Source organism: Stereum hirsutum (assembly GCF_000264905.1).
Source record: "Stereum hirsutum FP-91666 SS1 unplaced genomic scaffold STEHIscaffold_9, whole genome shotgun sequence".
NCBI lineage: Eukaryota > Fungi > Basidiomycota > Agaricomycetes > Russulales > Stereaceae > Stereum > Stereum hirsutum.
Genome location: NW_006763139.1, coordinates 57,200 through 69,245, shown reverse-complemented (window position 1 = coordinate 69,245; position 12,046 = coordinate 57,200). Strand labels below are relative to the sequence as shown.

Genomic DNA, 12,046 nt, shown 5'->3' with positions numbered 1-12,046 from the left:
ATGATCTATATACAAGATAATGAGCGCACAGACGATCTATTCAAAGCTCGTTCACCGAACATATGGTTACTCAGCCTTTTCGTTAGGTGACTCCTTCAATCACAACTCATCAGCGAAAGGGTAGTCGATATATCCAACGGGACTCTCGGGAGTATAGAATGTCGACCGGTCGTACTGGTTGAACGATATGCTTTTCTCGATCCTGTACGGGAGATCTGGCTAAAAAAAGATGAAAATTGGTCAAAATTGAACGACGTACGCGATCAACAATGGGACCGATGCTCGCAAGAAAGAAGGAAACAGTCACTCACATTCGCGATAAAGAACCTCCCGAACGCTACTACATCCCAGGCATGCTTCTCGGCATTCGAGAGCGCCGTATCCTGCTTGAAGCCACCGTCGATAACGAATGGCCTCGGGCCCCAGAGCTCTCGAATAAAGTCATTTCCGATGTCGTGGGGTAGAGACGAAGAAATTCCGGTAGGGCTAACAGTGTAGGGTTCTGTCGAGTGGAGATAGGCCAGGTTGGGGTAAAGCGTGCGGATTTCGGATATAAGGTGAGTGTACGTTGGTACGGGATCCTTTTCGGCCATCTCTAAAGGGAAAATATAACAGCAATTACTCGGTGTGAGATCATAGAAGAGCTAATCAGAAGGAAGGGAATACTCACGGAATGACGTGAAAAAAGGACTTATTCTGAACGCGGTCTTCTTCTCTCCAACCGCCTTCACCACCGCCTCGATAACCTCCAACGCTAAACGACATCTCGCCTCCGCGCTCCCGCCGTACTCGTCCGTTCTCCAATTCGACACCTTCTTCAAGAACGTGTCGATCAGCCAGCCGTTGCCACCGTGGATCTCGACGCCATCGAAGCCGGCGAGATGTACCGCGTTGTGGGCCGCTTGGGCGTAGAAGGAGACGAACTGTTTGATTTCAGGGATGGTGATCTCGCGCGGTGTATTACCGATGTGGAGATTAGGGTAAGGCGAAGCGGCGATGACGTCCCAAGAGGGGTCTATGGAACTCAGAACTGCAGGGTCCGCTTGACGACCTATCGCCCCGATTTGCATGAAGATGTAGCCGCCTTTGGCATGTACGCTGTCGACGATCTAAACGCAAGTAAGCCAAAGCGACGATTGGCGAAAATAGGTGAGCAGTCATGTTGGAAAAACGCGCAGAGAAGTCGAGACGAACCTTCTTCCAAGCACTGATCTGAGCCTCGGTCGTAATTCCAGGCATGTGAGTCCTCCCTCCGCCCCTTGGATGGACAAGCGTAGCTTCAGTGATCAGGAGCCCACCGGGTGAGGAGCGCTGTGTGTAGTATGTCAGGCCATGACCGCTAGAATGGACTCCAGAAGAATCGGAGCGGAATCGAGTGACTGGTGAGAGAGCGACGCGATGAGCGAGCGTGATGTTACCGAGTTGAATTGGTTGAAAGAGGGCAGGATGCATGATGTGGTTAGAGGCGTTGTGAGACGGCGAACGGGTTGTACTGTAGAAACCACAGACCTGATGTGTTTCTTTTATCGAGCGGATGTTAATGAGAATTGATCAATGGGCGCGATAGACATTCTAAATTTAGCTCAAAATTAATCGGAGACGTGATTGATGTGGGTCAAGAAACACGAATACTGTGTACTTTCAGGGATACCCGTCCAGTTCAAGTTCAGTTGAAGGACGACTCATAGGCTATAATAAGACGTCCTCGGTCCCGCACGCACGTCACTTCTGCTATCTATGTTGTGAGTATCACGAGCTAAGGCAACTTGACGATGTATCGAGTGAAAAAATACCGGGAGACGACAGTACAAAGCAGTCACTACGACTCATCTAAATCAGAGCCCCTGTTTAGAGCGCTGTTACATGAGTCTAAAAATAGCACATGGACACCTCTTTGCGGTGCGCTAGAGACGAACGTCAGATGTTTCCAAAGACGAGACCTTGTACTCTCTTTAGGGACGCTGTTAGATCGACAAAGCCGAGAGACACATACACACGAGGGCAAAGGACGAGGGGAAGATGGACTTGAAGGTGAAGACGGTTGAGTCAACAGTCACGTACGTACCGTCCAAATCTTGGTAGAATTGTGCGAGTTCATCTCATCAAGCATCTCCCTGAGCTCTTAGTCTTCAGTTTGTGGTTCTCCGCAGTCCATTCCCGAGGAAAGCGGAGCAGGATTGCCTGGTCAAGAGTCATCATTGACCATCGTACATATCACGATATAGATCTATCGATAAACACGATGTGTTAGCCCATATTTATACCATGATCCTCGTAACTTCATTATGCAGGCCTTCAAGAGATAGCAGCGAAGAGACTCAGTGGATAAGCAGCGTTGTCGAACGTCAGTCGTAGTAGGCCGAAGTTCACAAAGAAAAACATAAGAAAAGCCGCACGTCCCATGGCATCTGCCGAACTGAATTGTACCGGCGACTTTCGGAGTGTAAAGTTGCTGTGCCGCGTGAGAGCTCGCGACTCGGGCAGACTCGGACGCGACCCCCAACTTGCCCCAAGTCATCAAGTATTCTAGACGGCTTGTAAGTTTACGAATATCTTCTGTCTGTGCTGCTCTTTGCTCCCGCGATTCCCTCAGTACCATAAGATGACTCCTCACCCTCGGTTTCCGTGGAACTTGCGTGGAACAAACAACTCGCCGACGTGGCGACAACTCCAACCGACGGGGCCCGGGCCAACTTCGACGGGGCTCTCTTCCATATGTTGATTGTGTGGCTTGTTCGTACATTTTCTCTCCCCGCGCTGATTCGGAAGACTCGGACGACCCAAGTACTGCTTTTCGCATTCATTCCGCCCGGTTCTGCGTCCTCGATGAACTCGATGACGAGACGCGGACCAGATTGTCCTTCACGCCACGAGAGGTAGCGCGGTTTCGGGCCGCGGTGTCGTCACGACTCACAAGTCACTACATCACCGAATGACATATGCGGCATTCTCATTTGGTGCACACATAGACGCCCCACAGATTCAGCCTATGACGTTCCACTACACCCTCTCGCAGATAGGCCTCATAAGCTTGTTGAAGAATGCCCTCCCCGGGGCACACCAAGGAGAGGACCTCGGCATGTATACGTATCCGTGTTGGCTGGGAGAGCTCAAAGAACGCGTGGAGGAGGGTCTGATCTCCAGGCGATGGATATGAAGATGGGCCGCATGGCCAAGATGGGGGAGAAGTGGATGTGGCTCGAGTTGTCCGGCTCGGAAGAGGAGGCACGGGTGTCAGTACAAGGCTGATTTCGTCATGTACCTTCCTGATGATCGGTTCAGAACTTGGGATTATTGGTCCATGTTATGATGGAGTTTGTTTACTAGTTGCAATGCTTTCGCACTAGTCGATACTGGTTTGTGTTAGCAGGCACATACATATCACGCTGATGTACACTTTCGTTCACTGTACTGCGAGGCAGCCAAAGTCCGTCACTTCTTGTCAACCCAAATCGGGCGAACATGAACTGTTGAAGTACAAACAGAAACGAATAACGGAGAAAACCCGACATACGACCATCAGACAGAGTAGCACCACGACCGAACAAAACACCACTTACCCCATATCCCTCCGGTCCTTCCCCAGCCTAGGTACAATACGCCCCACTATCCGTATCCTCACAACAGCTCGGACACGCACACTCCGCAGAAAGCTCCCACACGCCGCTCGCACTACAAACGAGCACAAATGCGTTCCCGTTGTCGAAGGACGACACGGCTTGACAGATGTAGGCACCTAGAGTAATAGTAGCGAATCGTCAGGTCAGTTATAGCTTGTTCGAATTGACGGATTAAGTTGTAAGGGAGAGAGAAGACTGACTGGGCCCGGGGTTGCAGGTTGAACCGGCGCTGCCTTGGGCAGAGACAAGACTTGTGAGTGCGAAAAGGGAGGTTAAAGTGAGGAGTTTCATGGTCACTATCTGAATCGAGCTGAGGAGTCGGTGGTGTGTGATCGTACGTAGTGAACGAGGCAGAGGAGCTGAAGTTCGATGGAGCCTGGTCGTTCGGTGAGATGACCTTATATAAGTACTTGTGCAATTAACTGTTTGTGCCCTTGCTCAGTGACCCGGTGCTGCAATGTGCACTCAGTAAGTAAACTTCATAGTCAGGTGTAAGTCCGACTCTTACATAGCCCGATCACGGATCATTGGTGTGTAGTCCATGGAGAAATAGACCAGGCGTGCGCTGATCTTTTGATTCCTCCGAAACCACAATCACTGCTCGCAGCTGCTGGCCCCTATTTGAGGCTCTTCTCCACAATGCACTGCAGTAACATGTGTGCGCATAGAATCAAAGGGGTTTGCGGTCCTATCTGGGGTAAGTCTTTGCTCCAGACGAAACGATCACATCGTAGCCTCGATTTATATTTATGACAAACGGTCTCCGTCCTCCGAATCGCTCATTGTCGTCGAAAACATCAGTTCGGAAGGCCCGAAGCTACCCCTCAGAAATAGGATGTGTTTCATGAAGACCGTGACGGGAAGAGTGTGCGCGGCAAGAGCTAGGAAGCTAGTGGAAGTTCCAAAGACGTCACTTGAAGCGTGTTTATCAATGATGGGCATCATTGAAATAATCTACCCTCGTACGAGGGCCTGCCTCATCTCCCGGACGGTACGAACACGCAGCACCAAACGCGCATATGTTATGACGTCCTGAATGTACAGCGTTTGTACTCATCGCTGACAGTGAAGTCATCCGCTCAAACGGATTGCAGAGCAGAAGTTTGCACGAACAGTTGGGGATATGGGCAAAGCACCTACAGCTTCAAAGATGAGGAGGACGAATGACATCCAAGTCCGACCGGCGGCCGCATTAAGAGCTCGTGCCCATATAACGCAACGATATCTTTCAACACGATTCTGAGCAGAACAGAAAGTGGTCGTTAACATGTTCCATGAACGCCGTCAGAAGCCGTGGGCGGGCGGCTGAGCATGACGGGAAGTACAATGTCGCCGTAAGAGGTGGCCATGACATGGAGAGGTGAAGTAGAGAGATGGGAGAAGACGGTGAAGAAGTGAATGGACAACCATCGCTATTGCAAGGACTCAGATCGCAGAGGTCAATCACTAAAGACGAAGCATACTTATATGCGCAGGACATACAATCCGTTCGAAAGACGCAGGGTATACAACACCATGAATAAGGTATCTGTCCATAAAGATAAAAACAGGGATGAACGAACGACTATATCACCTTGAAATTCTAGAAAAGAAGGTACACCCACAGAGTCCATATATTTCACCTCCGACGTCACCATGAATATCCCAAAGATAACAACAACCAAACAACCAAGATCCTAATCACCTCACAACCGCGATTCCCTCCTCCGATTCACCGCGACTCTGAATATTCGTACCACCACTGTGATCCTCGAAGGTCTCCCGTAGCGGTGTCGCAGCCCTCCCAATGACCAACCCCTCCGCCTCCTGCGGGCCAGCGACGGTTTGAGGTTGGAGTTCTCCCATGTCTCGATCTCGTCTGCGTTCAGCCATCTGCATATCCTCGGAACCACCACCCCCCTGGCCCTGTCCGACAACACCAGCCGTCGGCACAAGCGCCCACCTATACGCCACGCCATCCCTCAGCACCGTCTCTCCTTCCACCACTTCCCTCCCCGCACCTGCGCCCATACCACCACCAACACCTCCACCTCCGCTATGTTCCCTCAACTCCGCGATATTCACCGAACTAGCACCAGCAGGCGGAGGAGCCACGACCGCATAGCCCGGATTGCGACTGACGAACTTCGTCCACCTCCTCCTCGTCCTATTCCTCGAACACGTCACACAACTCAATATCGACAAATAGAAAATGAGAACGAGGATGATGAGGATGAGCGGGAACCAGGAGACGGAGAGACGTGCGCCTTCGCAGGTGTGCTGGAGTTGGGTGAGGATGGAGCCGTGTGGGTCTGTTAGGTTGGAGTCGTCGTATTCGGACAGCGGATCGGATGAATATCCGTATTCATCGGAATAGGACGCGGAGTGCGTAGAGTTGAACGCAGAGAGGAAGGCGGCGGGGTCGGCGCAGATTTCGGTGTATTCTGGGTCGGAAAGCGCCCAGATGCCGTTCGATTGGGCGAGCCAGTAGAAGAGGATGAGGACGACCCAGAGGATGGTGAAGAGCGTGTTGAAAAAGATGGCGAGGCCGACGGGGAAATGTCGGGAGAAGAAAAGGGCGAGTTCGAGGAGGAGGATGAGGAAGGAGAGGCCTGTGAGGCCGAATATGCAGAGACTTTTGGTCGAGTGTGAATGATAATTCAATTTATAAGGAGGAGCGAGAATTACAACCTACCTGGTGAACCAGTACTGTCCTGAAAAGCCTTGTATGTCCCAGTACCGAGCATTTACGAACAGAAGAGCGAGGAGAAACAGGCCCTGCAGTCCCACAATAATGAGAAAATGCTTCGCGCCCCATCGAGGGTCCGAGTTTCGAACGACGTTCCGAAGCTTTTCGACAACAGGAGACGCCATGGTGGTGCCAAAGGAAGGCTAATGTCTAGCCTGTCGACGATGCTCGTCGTGGTTGACAAGGAAGATAGAGAAAAGATGGAGGACACATGGCCAAGAGTGAGTTTTTGTTTGTGATGGTCGTTCCCGTCCGAGTCAACATGCTCAATATTGGGAGACGCCGGTGCCTGATGCCAAGCAAATCCGCCGGTTGGAGAGATCGACGCGGGAACATCCGATCTCAAGCTCATCCGACGGTCGACCTCGTGTTTTCTGTCCGCTTGGCATTCATCTCTCTCCCCTCCCCGGCCACGGTTCGTCTGTGTGGGCCACGGGTGACGAACCACTAAAATTGTTCGCATTTAGGCTCGAAATTGAATTTTTGTCTATTTTCGGTGCATATTGGTCACGATTCCTTGTTCGTGAACTCAAGAATGAGCGTGACGAGTTGGCCAAATAGGTTCGCCGACGCACCCTGCGCGATGCGTGACGAACCTACGGTCGAAAAACTACAGTATCCGGCTCCGCCTCTCGCTCTTGCTCATCTGCTCTTCCGCGCTCTTATGTTCGATCCGCGTGCACCTCGTATCCATGCTCGTCTTCATTCATGGCCGGAAAAATGTTTTTTTTTGCGGATCAGATTGGAGGAGAACGAGTCTCTGTGAGGTTTTGGAGGTGCGAGAGGGTTTCTGGACATTTGGGCTTTGCTTCCACCGGGTTTTACGGCTTGGGGAGTCGAGATTGAAGTAGCATCACGACTATTAGAGGTAATGGTGCCTGGTATGTTTATAGATGGGCGACGACTACTAAGTGCGTCCTCTTCACCGCTATCGCAACTAATCCGAATAGGTGAAATCCAGAGAACGGAGTCCGCGAAGGCCTATGAGTAGCTATTAACCCTCTTATAACGCAGATAGCTTTGTCCCAGCAGAGCGTGTACTCACTCGTGGGTCTTCAAAGTCACTGTCTCGTACGTGCTCTCTCCATTTAGATTCCCTCCTCGCTATACCTCTTACTCAATCTCAATCTCAGCATATATGCAGGCTTTTGTCTGAATACATAGTCTTCGGGTATCCGGTGAGTGTTCGAAAAACGGAAGGGTTGTCGCATTCAAGTCCATAATATGCATCTCTTTACTATTAAAGATCTGTGCGCCTTTTTTGGATCTGTTTGGATCGTCGTCATTGCCCTGCGATATCTAAAGACGCACGTTAGTGCTATTGTAATGATCGTGGTAACCTGGCAGGTTATTCACCCAGACCCTTTACGCTTCGGCCATTGCCAAGGTTGTCGTATCCGTGCATCTAGATTTGCCATGCACTCCAACTTCATTCGGATGCGTCAACCATTGGCGTTAGGGGAGGAGATCTTCTCCTGCACCGTTGGGCGCAAAAGGGAGGTGACGTGGAGCGTATGATGTGGTGGAGAGGAAGAAAAGGGAGATTTATGACCGCCCCTTCACCGGTCTCAAAGTCAGACGACTTGACCGAAGGCCCATGCACTCTCGTGAACGAAGCACATTGACCCATGCAGTGTCCATTAGTACCTCTCCGTTATAATCATACGAGGTTGGACCATGATTTTATGCCACCCTTGACCGAGTATATCGGAGCGGAGCGATGGTCATGCTTTGTATTTACCATACTGGTACATTCTGCGTAGTGAAACATGCACACGTAGCTCCTTCTTTCAATAATATGGCCGCATTATAAGTCCTCCTGTTTCCTCATCGAAGCAGACGACGAGTCAGTCTCGAAAGGCGTCCTTCCCGTCGAACCCACCCACTCAGTAATGGCTCAAGCCCTATGCAATTACTACACCGACCGCATTCTCTATGAAGAGAGTAATATCGCCGAAAACGGAGAAACTGACGTGCTATTCGCGCTGTTGCGTGTATCAAAGTTGTTCAAAATGGAAGCGGACTCTTCGGAAAGGGTGAGGCCGTTCGACTCTTTCATGCAGTACAACTTACGAGCCTCTCCAGGTAGACTCGTCCACCTCAAGACATACTCCACCGCCTCCACCATCCCCACTTGCTCCTATTCATAGAGCTCACACGCAGTCCATCTCCTGTAGATGAGAGATGTCAGCTTGAATGAAGACGATAGAGCTCCGAACTGACCTATTACTTAATTGAGTGGGTCAACATGCATATCAGCGGTGAGGCGAGCGAGCACAGTATCCGCGGAGGGACGTTCTGCGGGGTCCGGGCGTACACATTCCTCGACCAAGGCTTTGTACCACATCGGTGGAGAATCTCTGACATCCGTCCATATCATCTGCGGCGGCGCGGTCACATCGTCCCTTTCAAATTCCTCGACCTCCTCGGAAAGGGCCCAAAGGACAAGACCCATCGCAAACACGTCTCGTGGAGCGGTCAACTCGGGGCGACCTAGCCGTAGGTCCATCTCAGGAGGGAGGTAGGGCTCTGTCCAACCTCGCTGGTGTGCCACATCGATGAGACAGAGGTGGCCGTCCGGTAGAACGAGCGTGTTATCCAGCTTCAAGTCGCCGCAGAAGGAGGGAATCCGGTGGAGGATGATGACACCATGGACGAAGTCGAGCGCCCAGGACTGCTTGACTTCCCACGGTATGCGTTTCGTACGATTCGTGAGAGGGAACCGTCCGGATGCGCGATCGACGATCGATCCGGCCGTTTGACTTGGCAAGCTGGGAGGTCCCCAGTCGTCGTCGGTGCCTCCCTCTCGTCTGCGTAGATCATGGAAGACCTGCGACAAGGACCCCGCAGGCGCGAACGGCATCAAGAAGCCGCGAAATAGTTCTTCGTCAGAGACGAGGGAGAGTGGTTTGATAATGAAGGGCGAGTCGAAGCGTGAGAGGAATGTGAGCTCTTGGATCAAGGCGTTGTCGGTAGTGTCGGATTGAAGGATCGTTTGTCTCTCCACGGGAGTATCCCCGTGATGTTTAAAGGCGTATGTGTTGCCTCCAAGAAAAACTGGCTCGACAAATGGGTGACCATCTCTATCTGGATCACGGCGAAGGGATGATATAGGGACAACGGGGAGATCAAACCCCTGAGGAAATGGTGGATATGGTGGAAGGCTGGACGTGTCGAGTGTGAAAGTCGGGAGGCTGTTGACTGTCTTATAGATGACTTGGGTGACGTAATCGGTGAGATGAGCATCTCGAACGAACTGTTCGAAGAGCATGATGGGAGGAAACACCATCTGAAGATCGCTGTCGAGGATTTCGTTCTCGAGGCAATCTGGCTCCTCCGTATTCCTTTCGTAGTTCACGACGATGAGAAACCCGGTGTCGAATTTGGACGGGTCGAGTTGGTATCCGTAGATGGTAGATCCGGTCCCCCACGAAGTTTCGTCGGAGCTAATGACGTGTAAGCCAGACCAGCGTGTTGTACTAGTAGTCGCGTCGGAGTGGGTCGATTTGGGTGGCGGGTTACCTAGCCCTATGTAGCGTCATGTCAGCAAATCTGTTAACGAAGAGGCCTTCACACTTACGGATGGCTAGCTCAAGGCTTGTCGGAGCCATTGGGGTTTGCATACGCTCTACAGAAGTGGAGATGGTGTCGGGCAAGGAACGGAGCAGCTGCGTAACCCTGGCGTGCGCTACTGCGGTATGGCAAGGAATTGTCCTTGTTAGGATTCGGAAGCCTCCACCGAGCCAATCAACGGCTGGAAGGCGCCATACGCGACAGCAGCCGACTTATCTCTTCAATTTCTCTCACTCACCTTCTGCATCCCATGATCATATACTCGAACGTTGTGCACCATTTGATTTGAAGAATACGATATTGAAGATCGCGACTGCGTGAGCACATACCTTTCTGTTGCGTCAGGATAAAATCTACCGGGATTAAACGTAAAGGATTCAAAGAAGGTACGAATGCCATGGAGGGTGATGGCTGACGAAAGGTGAGCGCACCCACCACAACTGGCAACATTATCCGAATCTTTCACGGTACTACTTAAACGATTTATGGTTCCCTTCCGTCGCATGCATATGCCACGGTCGCGAGTTAAACAAAACGATTATATGTGAGATAGACTCCGCATTCATGGAAAGAGAGGTTAACATGATATTTCACGCCGGTACGTCAGTAGTTCGATATATATCGCTATCGATCTCCTACAAAAATGACGACCGTCTGCGTCAGTAAGAGCATGGATTTCTACAAATCATGAGTACACTTACGACCACATGAAACAAGCCCTCCACGCTACCCACACACGTCCTCAGTTCTACGTGATTCACGCTCAGGCTTGAATCATCGTATCACAGTACAAAGTACCATTAGCATCGAACTCGCAGACTTCAGTAGTAGGATTAGTCAGTTATCGGTAAAAATCTCAAGAATAAAAGCAGACTGGAACGTACATCCCCCAAGAAGTGCATCACAGCTGAGTGGTTCCGTCGATTCGCATGGAGGTAGAAGCATTGGTCGCCTTGGTTCAGTCCGGCGCAGGCGGTGTCTGTGGATGTCAGTGAAGTGAGTGCATTTATGTCAGTACTTCTATAAAAATGCTATCGCTAGGGGAAAAAAGGCGAGACTGACATGGATCAAGTGAGAGGCCCTGAGCCTTCGTCGTACCCGCGAGCAGGACGATGGACGCGAAGGTGCAAAGGAGGTAGGAGAACTGCATGTCTAAGTTTCGCACAGTTGGTATGAACTGGGATGACTGGAGACGATATCGTTATTTGAAGACGATGGGATGACGTCTGCTCGTACACAGTGCGAGGTTTTATACTTTGTTTCTCGCTGGGCAACGGCATGGTCTCGGCGTTGGATGAATAAGGTGAGCAGATGCTTCCTTGGCAGGACGGTCCTTTCTGGCGGCCTTTTTCAAGGGAGTACTGGGCATGTCATGAATGACCATGGCGGCTATAGTTATTAGTAGCTCGTGCACTTACTGGAGTACATCGTGAAGTCCAAGAGATGTCGATGCACCTCCTTCTTCACCTGTGACCTGCCACAAGCTATGCGTGGTCGACATGAAACAAGGATGAAATGAAGCCATACACGCCGTCACTGACAAAATGGTGGAGCGCGTACTTCATGTTGCGAGGAGTTTAGCTTGAGTGAAGCTCGACACTGCTAGTAGGCACGATCTCGGCTTTCGAGCTGGCCGCAAAGCCGACACTGTGTACTTAGCATGGCTAGTTTTGCTCTGTACAGCTCACGAGTCCTTTCTGGTTTGAGAGTAAAAGGAATGTGACTTTAGGGCGCTCCGCTCCCTGCATCATTTTCCAGGCTGAGGAAGAGGAAACCAAGACGAAGACGAAGCTGAGCAACGATTAAAGATCAAGGAAATCTCCTGCATAGTGACAACGTTTATGGAACCCTAAACTCGGAGAAAAATAACTCCTGCAATGCACAATGACAAAGAATTCGGGAGGGTATGGTAGGAGGCGCTTATGGGAATACGAGAGAGAGCCTAGAGGACATGAGTTTCGAGCTAGCCGTCGGTATATTGAAGAGAACGCTAAGGTAAGGTTTCCAAAGTGAGCTTTGGCTAGGCTAGAGGTGTGTTCACGTCGGAAAGGAGACCGGGAGGACGAAGACAGAGGGCAGATGGAGGTTTCGGTGCGTCGGCGGTGGTTAGGAACGTTCTTCGGCG

General features: G+C 51.1%; 4 protein-coding genes across 4 annotated transcripts; all 4 read right to left on the bottom strand.

Annotated features, from left to right (window-relative positions):
• Positions 1 to 99: 99 nt before the first annotated feature.
• STEHIDRAFT_131905 (FMN-linked oxidoreductase) lies at positions 100 to 1,452 on the bottom strand (the record flags this gene model as incomplete). Its single annotated transcript, XM_007305266.1, has 4 exons — positions 100 to 219; positions 312 to 595; positions 671 to 1,109; positions 1,195 to 1,452. 4 exons carry the CDS (start codon positions 1,450 to 1,452, stop codon positions 100 to 102), a joined length of 1,101 nt encoding a protein of 366 aa, XP_007305328.1.
• Positions 1,453 to 3,259: 1,807 nt separating this feature from the next.
• On the bottom strand, positions 3,260 to 3,989 carry STEHIDRAFT_122248 (uncharacterized protein). The gene is made up of 3 exons (XM_007305265.1): positions 3,821 to 3,989; positions 3,561 to 3,736; positions 3,260 to 3,467 (listed from the first exon to the last, which is right to left on the bottom strand). Exons 1-2 carry the CDS (start codon positions 3,909 to 3,911, stop codon positions 3,588 to 3,590), a joined length of 240 nt encoding a protein of 79 aa, XP_007305327.1. The 5' UTR covers positions 3,912 to 3,989; the 3' UTR covers positions 3,260 to 3,467; positions 3,561 to 3,587.
• An 892-nt stretch (positions 3,990 to 4,881) lies between these two features.
• On the bottom strand, positions 4,882 to 6,473 carry STEHIDRAFT_169244 (uncharacterized protein; the record flags this gene model as incomplete). The annotated part of the gene is made up of 2 exons (XM_007305264.1): positions 4,882 to 6,234; positions 6,295 to 6,473. The coding sequence occupies 2 exons, from the start codon at positions 6,471 to 6,473 to the stop codon at positions 5,301 to 5,303; spliced, it is 1,113 nt and encodes a 370-aa protein (XP_007305326.1). The 3' UTR covers positions 4,882 to 5,300.
• A 2,105-nt stretch (positions 6,474 to 8,578) lies between these two features.
• On the bottom strand, positions 8,579 to 11,071 carry STEHIDRAFT_157854 (kinase-like protein; the record flags this gene model as incomplete). The annotated part of the gene is made up of 6 exons (XM_007305263.1): positions 8,579 to 9,876; positions 9,929 to 10,039; positions 10,251 to 10,332; positions 10,720 to 10,740; positions 10,806 to 10,900; positions 10,984 to 11,071. The coding sequence occupies 6 exons, from the start codon at positions 11,069 to 11,071 to the stop codon at positions 8,579 to 8,581; spliced, it is 1,695 nt and encodes a 564-aa protein (XP_007305325.1).
• Between the last annotated feature and the right edge of the window lie 975 nt (positions 11,072 to 12,046).

What these genes read in the sequence shown, in the direction of transcription:
- STEHIDRAFT_122248 (XM_007305265.1), bottom strand. Translation starts at nt 3,911, where the DNA reads ATGAAACTCCTCACTTTAACCTCCCTTTTCGCACTCACAAGTCTTGTC. An exon ending in AACCTGCAACCCCGGGCCCA is followed by an intron (nt 3,737 to 3,820) that starts GTCAGTCTTCTC and finishes CTATTACTCTAG; the next exon opens with GTGCCTACATCTGTCAAGCC.